This window comes from Myiozetetes cayanensis, unplaced genomic scaffold (genome assembly GCF_022539395.1).
Source record: "Myiozetetes cayanensis isolate MyiCay16 unplaced genomic scaffold, myiCay2020 scf2-11, whole genome shotgun sequence".
Classification (NCBI taxonomy): Eukaryota; Metazoa; Chordata; class Aves; order Passeriformes; family Tyrannidae; genus Myiozetetes; species Myiozetetes cayanensis.
In genome coordinates this window covers 43,663,800-43,689,819 of record NW_026087411.1, presented here as the reverse complement: position 1 = coordinate 43,689,819, position 26,020 = coordinate 43,663,800, and the positions used below count along the sequence as shown (strand labels likewise).

Here is a 26,020-nt window from a genome sequence, read left to right as displayed (position 1 = left end):
GTGGCACCAGAAGCAGCACTCATAAGGAAGGAGTGGACTTCAGGCCATTCCCTTAAATTAAACCTGTGACAAACACTGGGGAGTAAAACATACATTCATACATTTTTAGTTACATAGCCACATATATATCTGTCACAGCCAAGTATTAAAATTCTTATGTATCCATGATTTCACACTGACTTTACACTGTATTTATATCACTACAAAAGAGGTTTAAAAAATTCACTAGATTTTCAGCAAGGGTAAATCAGTTTAGCTTCACTGCAGTGCATTGCCCTGATTTTGGTGAATTGAATTCAGACTGAATCACTGAAAGTGCACAGACTTGTACCAGCTAAAAGTTTAAATTAAAAAAACCTCACAAAACAACTAATGTATTTATCTCTTTGAATCAAAACAAGCTTGGGTGAAAGCAAGCCAATGAGTCTATTTGTATACATACTGTTTTCCACAGGACTGCCAAAAATTTTTTGTTTAGGAAATGTGACTGACATTAAATTCTCCATGAGAATCAAACTCAAAATTGTTAAAATTGCCTCTCTGCTGCTACTTACTTCTTCCAGTTCTCATCCACATCACTAAATTTTTGTCTATCCAATAGCTAGAGTCAGAGTTCAATTATGTACTGCTAAATAAATTATTTATTATGAACTTAGTAATAAAATAATTGGCTCACTTCTTCCTGTCTAAAGGACAGGTCAATTTGTATTGAGTTTATGTTTTTTTTTCTTTAAAGCTCTGTAAGAAAATATATTCATTTCTTAGGGAGCTACAAAGTGGATTTAAGCTGATACTCACTGCCACTATGTAGAAGGCAAATTGCCAGCACTGCTGACATACATGAGTATATAACCTGAGTAACCCTTAACTCTCTCTCTCTCTCTCTCTCTCTCTCTGCAATCTATTCTGGCTTCAACGTTGGCATTGTGGACTTTGCTGCTAGCTTCTCTACCAGACATTTTTCAGCAAGATCTCTCAGACATAGTCTGAACTTCTAGGATCTCATCTCTGCTGGGTGCCTAAATCAGAGGTTTTTGTCTTTGACTGTAACACAGCTTTTACTGAATAAGTCACAACAGTGTGGTGGAGTCTTGCCTTCGAGTGGTTGTTCTCAGGAGAGTGCAAGTGGAGCGTTTGCTGCTCAGATTCAAACACACTTTCGTTGACCTCCCTCTAACAAAACTCTTCACCTGGGAGTAGTACACTGAAAGAACAGATTGTGAGTGGGGAGGTCCTCATGCAGTCCTTTCTGGGAGAATCTGTTGACAAATAGGCAGGTGGCACGCTGAGGCTGCTGCTGAGTATGGGAAAGGTACTTGTACCTCCCCCCTACCCTCCCCACAGCCCCTAAGGTATGGAATCTATTTGGACCAGCACTTGCCCAGGTCCCTGGACACATCTAGGGTACTTGACAGGTATTCAGGCCAGGGTGGCGTCCACAGAGCTCTGCCCAGTGACAGCTAAGAATAGCTGTGTTTTCTAGCACCTCTCACAAATGACAGCCAAGAGCAGCATGACAAGTGCCTATGGGAGACATAGCAGGTGAGTGGATAGGGAGGAGGAGCCAGGAGCTTGCCTCCTCTTTCTGCTTCATTGATTCACTCAGCATCTGCTTCCTTCTCTGTACAATGGGAGTTTTTAAGTTCACTCCCAGTTTTGATAGCTGGATGAAAAGAGGTGAAGCACATTATGATTAATTTTCATACTCTAATTTCCTTAAGCAGCTATTAGGCTTGTTCAGGGTTTTGAAAAGCTCTGTCAAAGAGAAAGTCAGACTGAGATCATGATCTGACTCCTTCCCCAGCTCTGGAAAGACTCAGTAGTCAGTGGACATCGAAGCTTCTCATGCAGCAGGTTTATATCCCACTCTGAGATATGGCAGTTTCAACAAAGTAGTCAAGCTCACCGGTTGGGCATGTCAGAGAAGAGTGGTATTCCCACAAAGGAACTTGTTTGCCTGACTTGGATATTCAAATTTTATCAGACAGGATCTCCCTCTGCAGTAAGCAAATTTCCTTCTGTCCTGTCTAAGGAGCAGCACAGGCATCTGTTCAGGAACATGCCATCATTAGGTACTTCAGTGCAGGAAAAAGATGGATGCTAAAGCAGGGTGAATTGGGGCACAGCTGTGAAAGTGTCCAGCGATGGAGGATCTGGCACAGCATGACATGAGACTTTGGAACATGCAGCTGTGTCTTCTCCCCTTCCTCACTGTTCATGTATGTGTGTGCTCTGCTTATCCTATAAGAAAACACACTATGATAAATGTGATGGATTTATCAACATCAGTTTTTACCCAGCACTCTCTCCTCAGGAAGGGATATTTGCTATGGCTGACGTTATTCTGAGGGAATGGGCTGACCTCAGCATCTGGGGATGAGGTAGTAGTGAACTTGAGGCACATTGCCTGCCCCCCTGCCCTACACCAGGCTCCTTTGCCCACCCCAGCCCCACGGGGGCCAGAGGCAGACACGTCATGAACAGCAGAAATGGTGACCTTGCTCCAGGGTTGGTGTAGGGCTTTCCACACATGGAATGTGGGGTCTGGCATGTGATGAGACTTGAGGCATGTCATATGGAAAGGATTTCCTATCATTGCTTCGAAATTAAGGAAGAGAATAATTTCTGGGGATTGATTCTGAACAGCAAGGAGAGGATCTTGCCCTGAAGTGCCCTCTGTGAGAGCCTCTCTTTAACAGCAGAGAAGCTGTGGTGAGTACAGCTTTCCCATAGTAAAGGCAGCACCTTGTTATCAGCTGGAGAAGTCTTTAAAGATTCTAATTAATAATTCACCTGACTTCATCTAAATATCTGTAGTCAGGAAAGATATGTAAGCACAGGCATAACTTGGCATGTGCAGAGTTATATTCTTCATAAAGAGGAACTCAGCAAGTATGAAACTGCCTTCTAGAAGGGGCAAGGCTAGGCAAAGAAAAGCAGTGAAAAGAAGGGAAGAAGGAAGGAAGGAGGAAAACAACAGAAAAATGGAATAGGTAGAGCAGGAAGGGGACTTTCTTCTAAAATGAACATTTTAATTTATTCTACCCTCATCCCTTCTCTGTGTATCTATTACAGGTCCAATCCCTTTGCAAAAATTCTTGCACAACAAATGAGCCTCTATTTTGGTTATGCTACAGTCAACAGCAAATGTATTTATATCAGTGGCTAAGAATCACAGTGGTTTTGCTTGAAAAACATTAAATCACCTGATTTTAATGTGTTAGGCTGTGTTCTTAACTGCTTAATTTGGTTTGGGTCTGGTGTAATTTTATTTTTCCACCACTGGTGTGAAATCTGGAATAACCCTTTTAATTCTCCTGTACAGTTAATCCAACAGGCTGCTGTACAGATATCAGAGGAAGGCTGGACAGTTGCTTTAGGATGTTTAGTCACTTTAGGATATTCCTGAAGGAAAATAATTATATTTAAAAGGAATAATACTTTCTGAAGACTTTTTTTTCTCTGTGCAGTCTGATGAAGCTCTTTGAGCTCCAGACATTATTTGTATATGACAGTATTAAATTGTTATTTTCTTTTAAATATGTTTCAATTTCTTACCCTTGCTGAAAGGCTGAAGGCTGTAACACTGGTATATCTGCTTTCTGGGAACAAATGCAAGTAACTAGGATGTTGGAACATTTTGTAAATATTTCTGAAAGCATATTTCATGTCCCTGCATAATTCTTCTCCTTCTTGAAGTGTCTGTTTTACAGCTTGTTCTGAGACAGAAACCCCCAAACTGGCCACTGAGCAATGCTACGGATTGCAGAAATCTTTAACAATGACAGTCCTCTCTGACCTGTAGTAATGCTCCTATAATGGAAAAACCTATAATCCTTAACAGTAGAATAGTTATCATATATACACACTGTCTTCAGAGCCCTTGCAAGCAATCTGTGATCCACTGCAAACAACCACCACTGCTTTCCTTAAGGATGTCTTGGCATTTTCTCCATAAGCAACCCATCAGATCATTAAGACTAATTTTAGACCATCCCTGATGTAACTTAACACATCACTTCTTGGCCTAAAAGCTTGACATGGCATGAAAAAAAAAAAAAAAGATTGGCTATATATATATATACACACTTTCATTTGGAGAGAATTGTGAGTGTTTAGAAGCTTCTTTACACTTTCAGACATCAAAAGCCTGGTTTAAGGAATGAAATTAGTTGTATTACTGCAGGCAGAATTAATTTCTCCTTAAATTTTTTTACGTTTGTTAAAAAGACATATGGCTAGAAAGAATGTTACTGTGCACATGAAGGAATGCTGTTTTAATATATACTTCTTAAAATTAATTTGGTAATGCTTTGTACTCTCAATTGAAACACTACAATAGTGGAAGTTCAGGAAGAACTCAATACAAGAAGTATGGCCTGTTTTATGCAGAGCTAACATTTGTGCCTGGAGGACTTGGTCTGTGCTCCAACTTCTATAGCCAGAAATACAAATTGTTGTTTTGTTGGATGCTGGTAACCCCTTTCTGAAAAGTTAAGATATGCCTGCAAGTGCAGTGAACAGCCTCAGTGCTTACTTCCAAGCAAGAAAAAGTGTGTTACAGTGAGAGAGAGGGTTGCCTATTTAGCTCGTTAAAAAGAAGAAGAAAAATTATCTTTTTAAACCAGCAGGTAAGAGAAGAGTGTCTTAAAAGGGAGAAAATATGATGTACCAGAGGGCTATTGAACAAAACAGAGAAGCGTGACAAGTGCTAGTGCCTCGAAGTTGGATTTGGACACATTGAATACGACATACCTCTCAGCAGCGAGGATGATTAACGACTGGAACAAACCCCATGAGGTTCTTTATCCTCTGACTCTTACCTTCTTCAGTTCAAGTCGTTATGAAAGATGGGACTTCACCAAATGTAAGTCACTGAATTAATCTAAAGAGTCGCTGAATTAAATCCCACAATCTGCGTTAAACAAGCCAGAACAAATCTACTTCTGATTCTGCCTCATATGGATGAGTTTTTCCCATTGCTCCCTCTGCATAGTGGCACTTGTGTCAGAGTACATGCCCGCAGCAGGGCATTTTATATTACGCCTCCTTAGTAGATTATGTTTCCTTAGTCCATTGTAAATCAAAATTTATGATGAGAAGGAGCTGTAATCTCACCACACTGCCTTCTCACATGATGGTAATTCTGGTGTCAGATTAGAGTCAAGAACTGCATGGTAATCCAGCACAGGCTGGGAATTTCAAAACACCCTACTCATGCTGAACTGCCTGTGTTTTGGGATGACAACTGGGGTTGTTTAGTCTGGAGAAGAGAAGGCTTAGAGGTGACCTCATCACTCTCTTCAACTACCTGAAGGGAAGTTATAGCCAGGTGGGAGTTGGTCTCTTCTCCCAGGCAACCAACAACAGGACAAGGGGACATGGGCTCAAGCTCTGCCAGGGGAAGTTTAGGTTAGATGTTAGGAAGAAATTCTTTACAGAGAGGGTCATCAGGCATTGGAACGGCCTGCCCAGAGAGGTGGTGGATTCACCATCCCTGGAGGTTTTTAAACAGAGATTGGACGTGGCCCTTAGTGCCATGATATAGTAATTGGAGTTGGATCAGGGGTTGGACTCGATGATCTTGGAGGTCTTTTCCAACCCAATCTATTCTATGATTCTGTGATTCTATGACTACACTGCCCTGGCTGCAGAATGCTGCTAGCAGTACAACCCTGACAGCAAAGAGGCCTACCACACTGACCCCTTGACTCAGCATCATGCTCGGTGAGGTTTACTGAGCTCCCTGCTGCCACAACATCCTTGCTAGTGACACACAAAGTGGCTAGTGCAGCCCCATGGAAACACATGGCAGCAAGTACAACACAGATGGGCCCAGAACAGCTGATCCCCACTGTGCTCTGGGACCAGGACTGAGCAGCCAGAAACCCCGGCAAGGAAAACTCACACCACAGCTTCAGAGCAGTGCCTCCAGACACTGGTGATTTGCCACACTAAGCACTTTCCATCCACCTGCCATAACCACATCAGGTGAAGCAATTTTGCAGAGCCTTCCTGTTGAATTTCCATATTCGGATCGGTGTTACTGTGAAGCAAAGGACACATTTTTCAAGCCTTGTGGTCTAAATTCGTAAATGAAGACTCAAAGGTGCCTTTGATAACTGGGAATTTATGGCATTTTGGAAAACAGGTCATTAATCTAGGTGCCTATTTCTGGGCACACGTTTTTAACTTTAGTCAGAAAGAGAGAAAGCAGTGATCTTCCCATTTTGAAATGTAGTAGCAATGTGATCCAGGAGATTCTTCATCCAGAGAGCTGTACTCCCCCATAATCTTTGTCTACAATCATCTTTGAATTCTTGGTTTCTCATTTGACTGGCCTGCAGGGTTGTACCTGAATAAATTTCCTTGGTATATATGCCTTGGAAACTGTACTTTGTTCATGTCAGATCTACTTCAAACTGTTCATGGTTTGTTTTTTTTCTTTTGTCTGGTAACATCTAAATGCACTTTTATAATGTTAAAAAAACCATAAGGATACATTTTGCACTTATAAAAACCACATATGGGAAAGTGTGTCTGGGAGGTGTTGACCCTGAAGGTGCTTACAAGGTATACTGTCTTTAGGATTCACTTAAGCTAATGGATCCCACAGGGTCTTGTTGGATAACATTAAGTAAAGACAAACTTACACATTTCTTAAATGTCCTATGAGGGTCTTAAACAGTAAGGTGTAGCTGCTATTGTGTCAGCCTGACTGTACTGCCAGGGGATGGTAGTTTTTTCCATTCCCTGTTGTTGTAAAAAATTGCACTCATGGGAGAGAGAGGCAAGGATACAAAGTGATAGTGATTATTTTACCAGGGACTGATAGTCACACTTGCTTTCCAGCAAGCTTTAATATTTATCTCATGGTGATGCATCTTTCCCCTGACATCTTGAGCTGTGATAACTGCTGCACACATGCACAAGAAAATGGTCCCTGCCACAAAAGTAATACAAATCCCAGTACATACTGAATCACAGTGAGGAGTAAAGGAACATAATGACCAGACAGAAAGGGAAAATATGTGGAAAACATGGTAAAAATGTGAGGTATGCAGTTAACATAGCAGAGGTTACAGCATACCAAGCACCTTATCCATAGGCTAGTATTTTACAAGCTTCACAACTGTACTGAATTTAGAAAGGTCTGAAGGAAATACTGTGTCTTCCCACAATCAAGGAGTGGCATGGGATAAAGGTGAGGGTATCTGACCAAAAAAAAAAAAAAAAAAAAAGCACAACCTAGTATTAAAGAAGGTTAGTCTCAAAGAGAAGAGTCAGGGCTCCATCCGTTCTTTCAAATTAACTGCTGTAATTACTGGGTATTCCTATGCTGGTAGATACAGTGCTGAGCACAGACATCACAGCTATCTGTCTAGGAGGTGACAGAAAAGAAATCCACATAGACAAGTTTAGCCACTTGAAAAGGACACACTTAAAAATGTAACCCAAGTATCTCTATTTTTGCAATGTAAATATACTTCCTAACATGCCCCGCAGTTATTCCCTTCATTACCCAGTTGGGCAGGACTGAGCTGTGACATCAGTAAATTGAAAACCAGGTCCTTCATTGAGTTTGATATATTTGCTTTAACACAGGTGGAACGATTCACCTTTGTGCAAACGAGATGACCAATACAGTTATACCATGCCTGATACAAAAATCAGGCTAAATCATTGGCTAGAGCAATGGAGGGCTTGGAGGTGAAGCCTATGCTACAATCAAAAGACTGAAGCTTTGAAGAAGCTGAGGGGTGGCAGTATTTCACTCAAAGAGAGATTCATCTCACTTCTCTGTAGCCATCTAAAATTAGGGTTTAATCTGTCACAAGACAGGTGTCAATTGCTCTCTCCATTACCTATAAAAGGAAGCCTACACTTACTCTTTTCGGTCTAACTTTTAGACAATTTATGTTAGCTAATATAACCCACTGCAGGTTTCTACAGATGAGTTCCCTGATGCTTTCTATTGCTTTTGATTTGTACATACAAGCCCCACTTCTATTCCATACTTGTTCTGGACAAAGACTTCAAGAACACAGAAGCATTACTAAGGAAAACTTGCAGAGGAAAAGACTGACCTTCTTTCTTTACTGAGCAGGCACTTTATTTCACAGGTTTACATCAATGTTTTCACTTACAAACTTCCTGAAGTATTTATTTTGGGGCTAAAGCTCTCCACATAGAGAACTTAAATGCATGCTGTAAGACTTAAAACAATAGTAATTGCTGGACCAAATAATTGAATATCTATTACCTTCTTAGCTCACTGGATATTTCTAAGTGAAAATCCTTTTGATACATTTGAATTGGTTCTAAAGAAGTGAAATAAAACCAAAAAAGCCAATAGCATGCGGACAGTTTGCTTCCAAATCATCTTCTCTTGAAAAAACTGCTCAGATGTGGCCAAGTAACTCCTGCTAATATGTGAAATGTATGTTCAAGTTATAGTTATTGTGTGTGAAGACAGATTAAAATTAATGATTTTTTAATTTTCCATACAATGTATGCTTTGAGTGGCACTATTTTTCAGTCAAGTAATTACAGGGTGGAGAGGATGTGTGGCCAATGGCAGGAGGTTAATTACATGATCAAACACCCACTACATCTTGCTCAAAGAGCCCTGAAATGATTACACATGGTTGTAACTAATAGCCTAGTTTGGACTGCTGGGTGGAGAGCTACCCTCAACTTAAAAGAAATGCCTAACTTCTACCTAAGAATTTTTACCATTTTTATAAATAATTCTGTATACCACAGAGAGATTATCTAAATTTATGGAGACAGGATGTCAGTTTATTTACATGGTCCACTTGACAATTTTACACAGACTATGTTTCTTTCTTTCTCTTCTTACGGTCATCCAATTTCTCATCTTCTTACAAAACAGAGCAGACCAGGAGAAAATACTTTAAAGCAAAGATCTGCGGTTAAAAATAAAAACTATTAGAAAGCTTTTCTCCTACCTGCAGGAGCTCTGAATTTTGCTTTAATTGATTGCATTTTAAATTATATGGGATAAGGCCAGGAGAGATCATCTGATAATCTAATGTGTATATTGGCCTTTAAATTTCTCCTCCATACCTCTAACATTTAGAAAACCACTCCATGGATAAAAAAGGTTTTCAAGAAAACCATTCAGTATTCATTTGAGGATGAATCCAGCAGATACTCCAGTATTAGGATGACATTGACTGCTAACCTCTAACTGGGACCTGATTCTCTTCCCATGCACTTCTTATTTCCAGGAGCTGTTCACCTGAGGACAAACATACATCTTGCTGAAGTCAACATGAACATGCAAATGCTACAAGACAGTCACGACTGTCATCCACCTTGTTGAACGTGGATCACAGCACACTTCAGTAAAAACAGTCTGAAGGCTGTCCATGCTCTGAACCTACACAGGTATGCCTGAGCACCCACCCAGGCAGAGGACCCTGCCTTGAAGCCAGATGCACAAGAGCTTCCAGGTTCTTTCTCCACTGCTAAATGGTCCCCCGGACCATTTCAGCTTCCAGATCCATGCCTACATGCCCAGCTGTCTGTAAGTTAAGAGGTTAGCAAAGTCTGGCTTTGAAATAGAACAACTCCTGGGCACAGATTAGGAGTCAGTATGTGCCAGTGATCACTCCAGCAGGCAATTTGCATGCATCCACTCTCTTTTAGAGTTAAACCAATTTAAAACCATGGAGGTGGTCAGGCTAAATCAGTTGGCTGTAGGGTAGAAAAAGGTCCTTACACTGTCTATTTTATTAGTACAAATATAACTCGAGAGGTTTTGACCCAAGAAGTGTTTACTAATAAATTCCTTCTATACATAATAAAAATGAAGCATCTTCCTTAAGTTTCTTGACAGTTTTTGTAATTCATCCATCTATGAACCAAAAAGTAAGATACATTCATTATGACAGCTGCCATTTTATCTACTTTTGTGCTTCTCTCTCCCTAAAAATAGAGCAAGGATAATTGAACTGAAAAACCTAAAGATTTTCAAAACGCAATTACATAACTTGCCACACTTGCTCTATTTTCCCCTTACTTGTATTTCAAAGAGGTCAAGGTTATTAAATATAGGCTCCTATATTCATACAGTAAGAAAAGCAGGATCTAAACATATATTAAAGATTTTTTATGCAGCATAAATTTGCCCACGTAACCTATATGTACTATGTTTGTTCATCAATTAGGCTATGAAATTGGTATTTTGATGTACACAGTGTGTGCAATTCATGCAGGTGAGATAATGGTGCAATGAAAAACTTCATTTCCTTCCCTGACTCATGTGTTTATAGTGTCCAAAGCTGCAATCCTTATTCTGGTTAATTTATTTTCCTCGGTGGGTGTGTCGTCTCTGTAGGGACTGCAGTTTGATGACCGCAGTTTGCTCTGTTAATGTTGCTCTAACCTAAGCTTTTGCACTGCATTATGCAAAATTACAGCTCCGATACTTCTGCTTTAGAAACACATGCACACTTGGGAAGCCACGAGAAAGGTTACTTTAGTTATTTCAGTCTTATCCATGAATTTGTAACTTTCAATACTGTGCTGACTTACAACAGTGTGGCACTATACATCAGATGCACGCTGCCTCAGAAAATTAATGCTGCATTCTGGCAACCATATGGGCAGCTGGCGAGTGGCCAGGAGACCAGCAGAGCACGACACTACCTTCACACAAACCTTCCCTCTATGCAAGAGAACTGTTTGCATGAACTGCACCAGCCAAGGAGCAGAAATAAAGGGATCCTGTACATTGTTGTTGCTGGTAACCATCAGATCCCCCAGGGACAGATGTTTGCCACTGTGATTAATGAGAGAAGCTGCACAGACAGCAGACGGACTCTTCAGGCAGGTAACCACATGGTCAGCACACTTCTCGACGTCTTAGGGAACAGGGAGGATTGTAAAGGCCTCCTTGTATATCTGTATTTCTTCTTTATGGTTCTCTCTTCTTCTTGGTGCTCTCACCTCTGACAAAATTTCTCTTCCAAGCTCTACAGGGAAAGGCATTTATCTTATTTGTTCTGTAAAATGCGTATTTTAAACTGAGTGCTGAACAAACAATCACAATAATGGCTTACGGTAGCTTAGTTATCTTTAGCACCTCAAAAAGAAAAGAGCACTGTTCAGTAAGGAAAGAAATGAAAAAAATATTATCACTAACAAGAAAAGCAGTTTTTATTTCCTGTTCTTTTGCTTTTATTTTTTTATCAAGCACATGATTTTTTAAAGACTCAAATTAACTCTTCCAGCAGCTTCAGTTGGGAGTACCTACAGGAATGCCGGCCTGAATTGGAAACTTCTCAATCATTATGTAAATGATAAAAATCTCAGAAAGAATATACAGGAAGATTTATTTTATTGGTTTCAAATAACTTTATGCAACATCTTAAATGGAAGATGCCATGATGATAGCTCAAACACACAATTCTGTTTATAATGTGTTTTATGCGTATAATGCTTTCCATTCATAAATATCTCTAAATTTTTTTTTTACAACTGTTCACAGGAATCATATCACTCTCCAGGCTTTATAGCAGCTGTTTTACTTCTCATTACACTATCCCTATGAAAAAAATAGGGATTGCAAGTGAAATAGCACACATATTCCACTGTAAACTAGCTGGTTCACTATAATTTCATGCTTTAATTGCCCGCACACTAGCTTTTCCAAGGAAATCAGGGCTGATGCTCTATCTCCCACAGTACAATCTCCATAAGCATACTGTCCTACTGGTTCACTCGGACAGCTAAATTCTTGTCTACATGATGATTTTTTTCTGAAATCCTGATTCTGTACTAAAGTTGCTGTCATTTGACTGCTGATGGCAACAACTTGTTCAGCAGGTACAAGAGGGCCTGGTTCCTTTCAGTGCTGCTTCAACTGTCCAGTCACGGATGAGCTAATCAGCAGCGGTATCTGACCATCAATAGCATTGCCATTGCTCCTGCCACACAGAAATACATAATAGTCACTTGGGATTTCTGAGAAGTGACATCTAAACATTATTAGCCTGCTCCAATTCTGCTCAGTTTGAAGGATTTGTTTGTATCCAGTCTGGAGTCTAGCTATAGTTTAAAAATTCTGACTAGGTGCACTTAAATTAGAAATAAAGAAATTCACAGCTGATTATATATACCGTGTGGGTCCAGTACAGTGATAATTTTATTCCTAGTGCTCCTCGGCATTTGAAAACCCAGGCATGCCAGCAATGCTAAATGAACTACTTTTGGTAGCCAGTTTTCCCACAGCAAGCACCTCTTTTCCCCAGGAAAACTAATTTTATCTATGGAGCTTGTAACGGCAAAATGGTGATCTATGCACACCCTGTACCTAAAAGTCTCCTTTCTAATCCTAAAGTAATCCACTCACTGTTTCTCACCCTGTGAGTTGAAAAGTCCCATTTCACCAATATCCAGACAGAGCCAAGAATCCAACTCAACACCACTCTGCAAATGTCATCTGTGACAGGGCACACAGCTATCTGCCTGGGTTGTGGACTATCACATCACAGATTTTACATGGTTTTGGCAGGCACTGCAGAACATCCAATGCTATCTAGTAACACACACTTTCTAAATATGGAAAAAAAATCAGCATATTTCCCCCCACCCTTTAATGTATAAGAGTTATGATTATTTCTTTCATTTTCTCTACTCTTCTAAAAGGAATACAGTATAGGTTTAGTATGATGGCATTACAAGAACTTGAGGTTTTGAGTCCCCCACCTCCGGGTTCTTCGAAGCCTCTCAGAAGGGCTTTCAACACCTCCCAAAGTCTGGGACCCAAAAAAATCGGATCCCTTCCATCCTTAGAACTGTAGAGCCTGAATATGGCACAGTTACATATGTAGGGCAAAAGTGTGACTGACCTTCACCCGTAAAACCAGAACTGTTGGTAGGTAGTTATACAGAAGCAATACTGCTGGATAAAAACAATAATTTAATTGCTTAATGTAGACAAGGCCTCTGGGGAATCTCCTTCTTCCAATAACCCAGCCAAATCAAAACTTCATCAGAAAAAACACTCATCTGAACTCCCTCAGCAAAGAGGAACTTGAAATATTTTGCCAGGTACACTAAGAGGAAACAGTATTTCCCCTTTTTAACCACATGAAGAAACCAAAAACGACACAGATTTGGACAACCGAGTTCAAATAGGATTGTCCAAGGACAACGTTTCAGAGGATGCCCAATGCACAACAAACACGACCGCTGAAGTCTCGGGATGCACTACTTCAGCGGCTTGAAAAACAAAGCCAAACCCCCAGAGCTAGACTGGATTCCAGCGCCTACACAATGGGCAATACCTCTTACAGTCAACTGACACGTTTTGTGAGAAACCACAGACAAACTACGTATCCAAAATCCATTAAAACGTATCTGATGGTTTAGCTTCAGGTTCATCTCGAATTGTGGACATTCCTGTCAATACAGCCTGTTCAGACAATTCCTTTCACGCGGCGCTCCCAAAGCACTCCACAGACACGATCGAACGCGGCAGCGCCCGGGGCAGCAGCGGAGCGTCGCTCCTGTGGCTGTGCCGGGAGACACCGCGGCGACCTGGGGCCGCGGGGCGAGCCGCCGGCCTTGACCCGGAGCCCCCTCCCGGGCGTGCACCCTGACCTCTGCCCGCGGGCAGGGAGGGCTGGGAAGCAGCGACATTCCCAGCCTCTCGCCCGCTCGCCTTAGCGCGGGGAGGCCACGGCGGGGCCGCGCCGGGATCCGCCCGCGGGGTCTTTGTTCCCGCGGCCGCAGCGGCCCTTTGTTGGTGCCAGCGCCCGCCCGCGGTTCCCGCGCGGCCGCAGCCGGGGCTCCCGCTGCCGCTCCCGAAGGGCCTCCTGCCGGCATCCCGCATCCTGCTCCCTGCCGCGCTGCCCCCGCCGCGCCAACGCCGCCACGTGTCCCCGGCCACCGTGCGGGGGCTCCTGCCGCACCTGGCCGCGCCCCAGCCCGGCCGCCCCCGGGCCCGGCCGCCTCCCCGCGCCGGCGGGAGCGGGGGAACAGGGCGGGAGGGCGGGACACCGGGGGCGCCCTCCGGAGGCGCGCGGCCGCCGCCGGCGGGAGGTGACGGGCAGCGGGAGCGCGCGCAGGCGCGCACACGCCCCGGGAGGGGGAGGAGGAGGAGGGCGGGCGGCCGGGCGGGGGCGCGCACGGCCGGTGTGTGAGGGAGCGAGCGAGCGAGGGGAGGGCGATACCGGGGCGGAGAAAGGCGGCGGCAGCGGCGCCTTCGCTCGGCTCAGGGCAGGCGAGCGGCCACAGGCGCTGCCGAGCAGGGAGACACAGCGGCCGCTGCCGACTCGGGGCATCCTTCCTCCTCATCCCCGCCCCCTGCCCGCCCTTCCCCCTTCTCTTTCTCTCGTTCCCCGCTGTCCGCCGGGGCCGATCGCTGTCGGCGGCGCGATCTCGGGGCGTTTCCGCGGCGGCCGTGCCGGCAGCGGCCGCGAGGAGAGCCGGCCCCTCCCGTGCCCGGCCGGGACTGAGGGACCCCCCGCTCCGTCCGGGGCCCGGCGGAGAGGGCCCGGCCCCGGCCCCGGCTCGGCTCCCCGGCGGCGGCGGGCTCAGCGAGGATGTCGGGCGGCGGCGGCGGCGGCAGCCGGGAGGAGGAGCGGCGCAAACTCGCCGACATCATCAACCACTGGAACGCGAACCGGCTGGACCTGTTCGAGATCAGCGACCCCACCGAGGTGAGCGACCCCGCCGGGGCCCCCCCCGCCCGGCCGGCCCGGTGAGACACCGCGCCTGGGCCAGGCCGCGCCCCGCGGGCAGCCGGGCCCCCCGCGCCGCCCTCGGGCACGGCCCGGGAGGGGGCTCCGCTCTGCGGCGGGGAGCGAGAGTCGGGCCCGTCGCCCTGCCCGGGTGAAGGCAGGTTGCAGAGGACGGGCAGAGGAAAGGAGCGCAGGGCCGGAGCCCTCCCCTCCTCCCGCAGGCACATGCCGGCCCTGCCCTGCGGGACGGGCGGCTCCGGGGCAGGCGAGAAACCCGCGGGGAGCTGGAGGTGGCGAAAGGGGGCGGGCAAGGGAGAAAATACGGGAGCAGACCCCCTGCCCAGCCCGAAACCGGGTACCTCCGGGGGCTTTTCTTTTTGTGTCTGTCTGTGACTTCAACAGAGCCGACAGGCGGCTGGTGGAGGAGGAGGACTGAGAATCCCGGCGCTGGGCGCTTTTTTTGTTGGCAGGCTTGTTTGTTTCTTTAATTATTCGGCTCCGTGCAGAAGGCGCTTCTTACAAAGCAACCTGCCGTAGTCCGGCGGCTCTTCGGGCCGCTGGTGCAATCTCCGGGGTGGCTTTCCCAGGGCGTGACGGACGGAGCGCTTTGGCTCTCCGAGCCTGCAGGCTGCCAGCCCGCCGCCTAAAGTAAATACCAGGAGCAGGTTCGTAGTCCTGAGTTCACATGTTGTACTGGAAAAACACAGCGGGTAATTTCTTCCTAATGAAATGGGTGTTTCTGATGGCTGAGAGAGGCTGGGTTTTGTTCTTTACAAAAAAAAATAAAAAAATGTAATAGTCAAACCACACCCTCCCGCTGCCCCTTGTCATGTTCCCTTTGGCTGGTTCGTGCTGTGCGTCTGGTTTGAAAGCGGCGGGGGGGGAGGGCTGGGGAGGCAGGTTACAGCCCTGATTGTGTGTGACAGCGGGCTCCCTGCTCAGAGGGTGGAGGCTGATCATGTGAGTGTTCCCGGGGAAAAGGAGGAAATTCACACTTGCTCTCGACCTGGCCCTGGTCCTGGTTGTTTATTAACAAAAGCCTCTGAAAAATCACGTTAGCTCTTTCTTGGAGCTTGATCTTATTTCTGCACCCAGGTGCTGACTATTAGAGCCACGAAAAAGTCTTGAAAGCAGTTTTAAAAATATTAACTCCGGTAGCTAGAAAAGAATTGCTTTGTGTGTTTTCAGTTCTGCTCATTGCAGACTGTTTCTTGAACACCAAGATGAGGGTTTCCTGTGATTATTTCCTACATCTTGCAATATTTATCATAATTAGAGTTCCTTGTTTGCCATGCTTAGGTTTTGTCAGTATCGCTGTTGGCTGACAGTCGCTTGTTCAAAAAAGTGGGCTGAAGCTGGTGTGAAGGAGCCTTTCGTGACTGTGTCTGACAACATAGCACAACCTTTCTGGAACTGCAGGTTGACTGCTAACTGCCTGTGGCTGAGCTTTTTGTCTTATTCATGGGTTTGTCCATTCCCAGTACATTCTAATTCCAGCCTGTTTTCTTTGTTTATGGTAGACTATGCTGCTGTAGTTTTGTTAGTAAGTAGTTTAAAAAATCGTACCATTTTTTAGGTCAGCTGTGCACGTTTGTCATAGTTAGTAGACTTTGCACAAAAGTTACGAGCTTCATTATAGTTATTATGAAAAGAAAAAGTAATTTTACTTGCATTTGCTCTACACTTCTGCAGTTAAATCTCTGAAACTGTATAGGAGCCTACTTACCCCTATCAGTGGTGACATTTCAGTTGAACTATTGATAGTAAAAAATTAGGTGCATGCATATCTCCTTGAATGCATGAGCTTTTTAGCTTCCTAGTTCTAAGAGTGTCTGATAAGACTGCAGGTGCATTTACATCAAACTAGCAGCAGGTAACAGTTTGTAGGTAAAGTATATTATCTTTCCAGATAATTACACTTTGAATGTTCACATTTATTTTCACTCTTTCCCTGAGCTGACCCAAATTTGGCAGTATTTTCAACCCAGATGATGGTGTGATTCACATGTGTACTATTTATCAGCTTAAATGAAAGCGCTTTTACTAGACTGCTTGAGAACTGACAATTCTCTGTTGTTTTCCCTGTTTTTCCAGGCTCAGCTTGACCATAAGGCACATCTTGCTTATTGTAGGGACTGCAGTAAGCATGGCATCTGTGCAGATGCAGTAACCTGGATAGGATTTTTGGTTTTATGTGCCTGAGCTGGGTCAAAAATAATTTTAAACTGTCCAGGTTGTTGGCCTCCTGGGTTAACTTTGCAGCTGGCACGTGCCCGTACTGCAAGCTGTCATCCAGGAGCTGCTGACTTGATGCCTTGTAGTGATTCTCCAGGAATTTCTTCAGAGAAAATAATTGATTTAAGTGACTTTTAACTTTCCTAAATAGAGAGAGTAGGATTTTCCAGAGCTGGTAATCAGTTCCTTAATAACAGGGATTCAGGGAGATTTATATTTTTGGTAAAGAAAAGGGAAATCTAATGTAAATTGACGAGAGTTCTGACTGCTTAGGCAGTGACAGTACGTGTGCACGTGCAGTACTTGCATGTGACCAACTGATGTACCTTGGTATTAGTTTGAAACGTGAGACAAACCTGCTTCGGTGAGACACAATTGCTCCAACTCCATTGTGCCCTCATCACTTCACTGCAGAGTGTAAAATGGGACTGTTTTTAAGGTAGAGTAGTATTTTGGAAGTAGTTTAAATGTGTGGGTTTTTTTTCAGGGAAGGGGTTCATGAAATGAATCCATTTCAATTCCTGTTAATATTTTATTGGGTAGACTAGTCCTAAGGGATTAGAGATCTACTTCTTTACTTGACTCTTTTGAGAGTTAAAAACAAATTATTTCTTTAGGTATGTTGCCTTTAAGACATTGAAAAGCAAAAGCCTTGGATAGGGCAAATTGTTGAGTTCTGTTACTATTTCTTGTTTTTTGTCATTAACAGTTAACTAAGTCATTCAGTGCTGCTTTTCCTCAGCAAAACAGGAATTAAAACTTTGTTACATGCTCAGAGTTGAGTGTTCCTCAGTCTGTATCCTATGTGAAGAAGACTGAAGACTTCTTGGGAATGAGAATTTCATATCTTCATTTATGCTTTCACTGAAGCCATTTGTGGACTCATGCTTGAGAGCAAAGTGGTAATTTTAATTTTGTTAAGTGTTTACTTTCTCTAACAGTTGTTGCTGTTCAGAGAAATCTGTTAATTTGCATTATTTTGATTCTGAAGGGTTTTTTAAAATTATTTTTTATTCAGAAAGTAGCTGAGAGAAGCTCTGTGGCTTGAAGCTTATAAATGAACAAACCCAAAATTCTAAAGTTCTAGCAGCAGCTTAAACTCTTAACATTGTCAGGAGTGGTGCTAGGTCCAGACCTTTGCTAAAGATGTCTGTCATACTGGTCATGATATAAACTTGATTAAGCTTTACTGTGTCTATTTTAACTGGTGAGGCAGCTGCCTACTTTGACAAGTCTGAAAAAAATACAGAAGTTTTTGAGGAAGTGTGGGATGAATCATGACTTTGTTTGTAGATAAATTAACAGTCATATTCAGAATGAAGCAGTATGTTAACCCTTTTCTTTAATTGTTTCCCCTTGCCTTTGTTCCAAGTATTACCAGTTTTTTGGATGCTTTTCCCTTGCTTCCCCTCTTTTTTTTTGTTTGTTTGTTTGTTTGTTTGTTTGTTTTGTCAAGGATAGAAATGCAGTAAAACAAGGTAGACCTTTTCCAGTAGGAGATAAATTGACCTTTTTAATCTTGATTTATGTCTTGGGAGATTATAGCACCCAAAATTTTCAAACAGGAGTAATTTTGAATTCATGAATTTGTAACAACTTCATAGAGTTGTTCAGAACCTTGTAGGAAAGAAATTATTTGCATTTATACAGTTTAACATTTTTTTATTTTCTCCTTTACTAAAAGTGGTTACTTGAGTTAAGTGATTGATTATATAAAATAACTGCATATGGGTGTTTTGGGGGAGAGAAAGGAATGAAAAAGTTCTGTAACTAGTGCATTTATCACTATTGTATAGAATACAATAGTATTTCCCTGAAGTTCCCCTGAAGGCATTTCAGACTTGTTGGCTTAACATGCCATACCTGTACTATTTATAATTATTGTTGGTCTTGATGGCAAAATAAGGTTTCATCTTTAATGTGTGATGTGATAACTGTATGTGAGAGGAAGAGGAGTGCTGTGTTTTTCCTAAACATGGTTTTTGGGTTAGGAATGTGAATTGCATTTAATTTTTTTGAGACAGACACTTTTTAGAACAAGTGTGGGTTTTTTATAACAACTACCCAAGAGCTGGGGGATTGTTGTCAGAAACATTGATCTATTGTAGTTTTGTTTCCTGATGAAGAATGCTGTTCTAAACTGATCTAATATACCCATGTATTAGCAAAAGTAGAAAGGTCTAGGTAAAAAGCTTTGAGAAATAGCATGCCTTGCATTGAGAATAACTCTACTGGTAAAGTTTATATTTTGAATGGCCATTAAAAAAAAAAAAAAGGAGGAGTTTGGAAGGTCTTGTTGGCTATTTGATTTTTTTTTTTGTCTGAAAAAACCTGTGTAGGCTCAGCAACAAGGTATTAGACATAACCCTGCAGAATGAGGATGAGAGTTTTTTGTTTGGTGTGTTAGTTTTGTTGTTGTTGTTGGGGTTTTTTGTTATGTTGACCTATGTGCTCTGCTGTTACATATGTTTGGTCATGTCAGCATGTTTTAAATGGTTTTCTTTGGCTTTAAATACAAATAAACAATCTGTTCACAGAAAATGTACAGTACACTGGATGGCAGGATATTTTAGAGTTGATGCTATTTTTTTCTTTACCTTTTGGGTTCAGATCTGATTCTGGTTCATTAAGTGTTACAGGGAAGACTGATATGACATAAGCTTATAGACTTTCCATGGTAGTTATGCAAGTTTGTTATTTAAATCTAGTTAAAGCAATAAGAAATGAGAATTTTTAGGTTTTAACCCCCTGCGGATTCTTATCTACACAGTTGTTCATGCATAAGCATTTAAAAATCTGTTTCTGAGACTTTTTAAAGAAGACTTGTGTTTAAGGATTGGGAACCTATTGTGTTATGGGTGATACTACTGGTGGAAATGCAAGTCTGGAGATAAGAAAATGTCAATTTAATGGTAGAAATGCTTGTGCCTTCTTCAGACATTGGATTCTACAGCTTTCAGTAGTTTTAGCAAGTGCAACTTTTCATGCTGTATAGACCTTAAGAAACCTGATAATATATCTGAAAATCCTGTCCTTTAAGTTTGCTAAACCTATGATATGGGAAATAAATTCTCTTTGCAACAAATGTTTAATGTTTAGTCAGTCTGGAAAGGTGGTTAGAATCCTGAGGACTCATGCCTGTGCTTTTTAGTGAATAGAATATTTTTCAATAATTGTTACCAATAAACAGGCACAGTTCAAGAGATAAAAACACTGGAGCACTAGTTAGAGGTTCGGGCTTAAAAATTGCAGCTTACCAAGTATGTTGAGCTCTGGTTCCACGTTGAAATGGTTGGAGAAAAGAAGTCTGGGAGGCAGGTCTGCTCATTTGCATCAAAAGGACTATTTGGAGACCACTTTAACTGAGTAAAAATGAGTAGTTGGACTTCACAAATGAAATCTAACTGCTCTCTAGACAGTAACAATTAGAAGTTTGAATCAAAATATTGACCATAGTCTACAGACAATGCCATGAAAATAATTCTAGGAAGAAATTTTATGCCATGATTTTAATATTCCTTATGTAAGTTATTTCTTAAGTTAGTGGCTAATTAGGTCCATACAGTTCAGACATACTGGCTTTAAGAATTCCCTCTGGATGTGTGAGTCTGTTCCCTGACTGAAATGCCATTGACAAGCATTACTTTTCAGTTGAAACACCCCCCGCCCCCAGTCCTCTGGACACGTTAGGGATTTGCTTTGTTTGCACAAGTGTGTGTTTTTTCTGCAAAACTGTTTCTCTTTCAAAGAGGTTAAAACAATGTGAATGGAACACACTTTTATGATTTTTGAGAAAAACCTAGCTTTGTAATTCATGAAATTTTGTCCTTGTCTCTAAATGCTTTTGTCATCTAAAGGCGGTAACAAAAACGAAAACTTAACTGAAAGGTGTTAAAAGTTGAAATGAACTGGATTTTGTGGTAAGGATATAGATCATAAGAACCCCCTCTGAATTCATCTTTGTGTGAATATCTGTTTGAGCAGTTGCTTTGTTATAAATGTAGCTGTGCAAAATTCAGAGTATGCATAAAGAATAACTTCTTGCTTTGACCAGTGGTTCTGATGAAGGTGGAATTGAAAGTCACAGTGCAAAGTAATAAACTAAATGTTATGATAAACTTAAGAGAAGGCTAATTTAGCAGATATTCCAGATAAATAATGGACTGTTTGCTCTGTCTTTCAAAATAAACTTCATGCTAATGGGGAGCCTTTTCTGAAGTGTATTTCAGTAAAGCACTACTTAGGTAATCCTTGATGTTTCAAGACTTTTTGGCTAGGAAAAATATTTACTTAAAAAATATGTATTGAGTTATGCTCATTTTATCTTGTGCAAATGATAGGGCGTGTTAATTTCTGCATTTAAGGTTGTTAGATTGATAAACCAAACTAGGTATTAGATAGCTGCCCTGGATGCATGCATGACTTGGCTCATAATTCTAGTTAAACTTTTTGCAGAGATTCCTCCTTCCCCTCAGGTCTTTAACTGTTAATAAGAATAACTTACTGCATTTCTGTAACTGTTCCTGTCTGGAAACTTGATAATAAAAGATGAAAACTGAAGTCAACAGAGATAAAGCTCTGTGCTTCAGATCTAGCAGTAGCACTCAAGCTTTCTTCCCGGACTGTGCTGTGCCTTGTGCACTTCTGTGCAATGAAAATGTGCAAGGTTGTAACATAACTTTTTGCAGTGGGGGGATAAGTTTTCCATGTAATTGGTTGCCCTCAGTCATCAAATTGCAATTCTGCCTTTCATTACTGTCTAGTTTGGCTCTCTAGTAAGACTAAAAAATTCTACTTTAACACGAAGGACAGTGTTCATTGCTTATATTTTTTTAGCACTTGCTTTTTTTGCTCATATGTTCTTATTCTAGGTGGCTTTTATGTTTTCTCTTGTTAGGTATGTGTAACTTGGTTGAACCATTTTGTGTAATGCTTCAGGATTATGGTCATTGACTTCTGTTACAGGTATTAGCCTCAAGGTTGTCAACTGATTGTTATTATATGTTATATTTAATTACATTTTCTATAGCTGCTTTGTTCCCTTGTGTGTTCCCTTGTTAATTAGACCCTTTGCTCAGCTCCTCTTTGGATTGTTTTTTATCATAGATATTCTTACCTCCTCTGATTCCACCTTTATTCTTATCTCCTATGAAGATGCCCTCTGTCTAGATACTGCTTTCTTAATTTCTCTTCACACTGAGCAGAACAGGGCTCTTTATTGCCCTGGTCTGTCTTGGACCATCTTGGTGTAGATTAAAGATACTTCCAGAAGTAATGACTAGAGTTTGAATCCTGAAAGAACAGGAAAAAGTCTTAGGACTAGAGTTGTCATCTAGCAGATCAGAGTGTTAGTTTTAAGTGCAAATGGAATACAAGGAAATGTAAATTAAACTCCAATACATATTTGTAATCTGTCTTAGAATTTTATCACATAAATAGAAGAGTCTGTTAATAGGGTTTGTGATTGTACTGATGAAGCCATGTACACTTCTGTAAGATTGCTCATGTTGCCTCTTCCAATGAAGAGCAGAAATCACATATCATCAAATTTGACAATTTTAAGCTTTTATTAAATGGTTCTTGGTGTTATCTTAAAAATAAATATAAATGGGTTTCTAAATTTACTCATGTATTCCAAGAGTATAAAATACATTTGAATCACTATAGCGATTCACTATATATATATATATATATCTCACTATAACGATTCAAATATAAGGACATTAGAAAACATGCTAATTTGTGGTGGAACTGGAAATTGAGTATCCATTTGACTATGATGACTAATGCCAGGCCAACTTTTGGGTAAATATTTTGGAATAGGTTTTGTGCAATACAGTACTAGTTGCTATAGAACGGTGGCAAACTGAAACAGTGGTTTCATCGTGGGGTTTTTCATTTTATTTGTTCACTAGTTTTATTGCTACTTTGATAATTTGGACTCTGTTGTAACTAAAACTCAGGAATGTGAAAGCTCTTGCAACAACTCACTACGCAGTACTAGATCATAGGTCCTTGATGAACTGTTTTAAGGCTTCCCCTTGGTGAATTGTGTTCCAGGGCATGACTCAGTATCTGGTTCTACTGTGTAGTGAGAACACCTTTATAGTGTGAAAAAGTGAAAGAATGAGTTGTCTGGCAACAGTATTTACTTGGCCAACAAAGTATGTTGCCCACAGCAGTATCTATGAACTAACATTTCAGTGCCTAGATTTTTCAAGCACCCCATATATGTTTAGTAAAGCTTTCTCTTTTTAGGGGAGTTGTCCTGTCAGTCTGCACACCTGTATTTTCTTGCAGGCAAGATACACGATTTAATCAGAGTTTCACCCTTTTTCGTGTATATTATATTGCTCACAAAACCCAGTGGAAAATCAGAATCCCGCTTCTTAATGAAGATTGGTGGCTGTTGGATAACCTAGGGTTGAGCAAGAGTTCAAAGAACAAAGAAACCCTCCACAATGAGTAAAACAAGAGAAGGTCTCGTTCCTGCTGATGTCCCAGAAGGTGCTCTGCTTTGAGCAGTACATCATCTTGAACTTGAAAAGGGCCCTTTAAATATTTTGTTGCTGTTTTCAATTTTAATAAAAACCAGTTATGCCATGTTGTTAATTTAAAAAGTATCAGGACAGTGCTCTCTGTGATGCAGAGTCCTCCTGGACAGGAAAATATCTACCTGGAAACAAACCAAATTGTACCAGGTTGTGTTTTAGAAAGCTTTGCATTGTTTAAATGGTCTTCGTAACATCACTTGTTTTATGTTGAAATCTGGTTTGTATTCACCTTTCATGTATAATTTGATAATATTTATTACATTTGGACCATAGCCAAGCATTGCATATTTCTTGTAGAATGCTGGGTGTTTTATTAGGAAACATGTAAGTTGTTTCCTCTTAAAGTGATAGTCTTACTGAACATGATTATTACTTGTTTTCAGTGTAGGCAGAATGGAGGTTTTAAGAGTTCTTTAACACTCACATGTATGTATTCTGGCTATTGAAAGACTGGGTTAGTTTGTTTTCATATCTGGAGAAGGGAAAGCTCTCAAAATTGTGATGGAAAGACAACGTTTACTAATGAAAACATTGCTCAATCCTGCTGATTGGTTTTGATGGATTTGCCTGTTATGTCTAGTGTTTGCTGTATAATGAAGAAACTCAAAAGTGAAATTACTTAAGGTTACTATATTTTGCAATCTAATTTTCAGCTTTGTTGAAGCCTTTTAAAAAAATACAAAGCCAAACAACTGTTTCCTTCTTTGAAAATCAGTGAAATGCTCTAACAAGGCCCTTCTTTGTTTTGTGTAAGAGATGTATTGTAATACTTTCGATAAAATCTCCAGCAATACTGAAACTGTATCTAGTATTACATGAAAGATTTCGTTGTTGCCATAGCACAACAAGGACTATTTCAATACATTAAGTTGTTGTGCCTATAGCAAACTGAACTGTTTTCAGATAGATTGATATATCAAAAAAAGGGGGAGGGGTGGAGAAAAATGAAGTAATTTTATGCACTGACTGCTGGTGTATCCACTGAAGCCATCTACCAGCATCTGAAGACCTGACTGTGCTAAAGTGATGAAATTATTACAGTTCTGGGAAGTTGTCAATACTTGAGCTAGGTTTGAAGTCTCTCTCAAGTGTTGTGGACATTTAATGGGAGAAAAAAAGGTCAAAGAAGAGAGAAATTGTCTCTCTCCTAGAGCCTTTACAGTAAGAAAATCTAGTTTTCTATTACCTTCTGCCTGTCTTTATGTAGCTTTTGATTAAAGTTGGCCTGTAAGGTAGGATCTGTCATGAACTTGCAGTATTTGAATTTTACAGTGGTCAAAATTCTAGGAGAATTTTCTGAAGCAGTAATCACCAAAATCTCATAACATTCTGATACAGTATCTTGAGTATTAGTATTTCTGAAGGAGTTACTGATTCTTACTGTTGAAATTAAATTGTTTGTGGTTTACTACAGCTCCACAATACTTCTGTTTCATGCTTTGCTTTCTCACCTGCATTAAGATTAATCTTGAACTGAGAAAATCAGTGCATCAAATTTGTGAGAGATTAGCCAAATTTGAAGATTTTACCTTCTCAAAGTAGTCTTCATTCATCTTGGGTGGCGTCAAGTGGCAACACAATAGTTGGTACCACAGTACCAATGTGAGACAGTCATGTAGTGAAGCAAAAGTATTGTACAACATTCTGATACTGATGATATGTGAAAACCTAGTGAAACTCAGCACTTACCTTAAGTGTCTGTCTTACCTTCAATGTTTCACATTTTTCTCCAGGTCTCTGAACATTCTTGTGTGTATGGATGCTCATAAGTATTCATGTATATAATTATAAATGCAGTGATCTAGCTCTCTCAGTAAACCTTTCTGTGTTTAAGCCTTTTGTCCTGCATTCCCTGCTCCTCCCCCACTCCCCCTGCACAAAAAATTTTGGAAGTCTTCAAATGTGTTCACCCCCTCCATTTGCTTCAGAAAGACCCTGGGAGCAGCCTTATGATTATCTGGCTTTGTCAGAAGCTTCCCATGAGATTATAGATCAGCCAGCCAGTCCTCTACACCTGCCATGTGGCCTTCAGAGTTTGGAGTGGATATTCTTGCAGTCGGACCTGTTTATAACCAGTTAGTCCCTGTGCTGGTGGTGGCTGTGGGGTTTTCTTCTAAGGCAGTGCTTTCTTGCTTACTATACCGTTATAACCATAGATACTTTTTTCCTTATTTTTGAGGGGATTTCTTCTTCTAATCAGCTTTCAGCTTGTATCCTCTCTTCTGGGTACCTACTAGGTAGAAGCTGAGTTTTTTTGATTAACCTTGCACTGAATTCCTTAGCTGCTGAGAAGGAAATCTTGCACAAAGAGAAAAAATTCCTTCCTACCCACCTCAAAGGATGGTACTCAGCAGGTAGAGCTAAATTTATCCAAATCCTGAGGACGAACGGTGTTTCTTTATGGTGCAAAATGTCCAGGACAGTTTCTCTGATCCTTGACACGCATGCCTGTTTCCTAGTGTCAACTGTCTTCAATACCATGTCATTATCAGTAGAAGTCTGCAAGCAGAGTGA

The 26,020-nt window shown here is 41.5% G+C and overlaps 1 protein-coding gene across 23 annotated transcripts in view; it reads left to right on the top strand.

Annotated features, from left to right (window-relative positions):
- Positions 1 to 14,196: 14,196 nt before the first annotated feature.
- Positions 14,197 to 26,020, top strand: part of AFDN (afadin, adherens junction formation factor) — a 123,061-nt gene continuing 111,237 nt past the window's right edge. For 22 of the 23 annotated variants that reach the window (XM_050315634.1, XM_050315622.1, XM_050315630.1 and 19 more), the window contains exon 1: positions 14,198 to 14,696. In XM_050315634.1, the coding sequence (XP_050171591.1) occupies positions 14,580 to 14,696 (117 nt within the window). In that variant the 5' untranslated portion in view covers positions 14,198 to 14,579. Of the gene's footprint in view, positions 14,697 to 26,020 lie in introns of all 23 variants that reach the window. The other variant, XM_050315621.1, reaches the window with a different exon arrangement.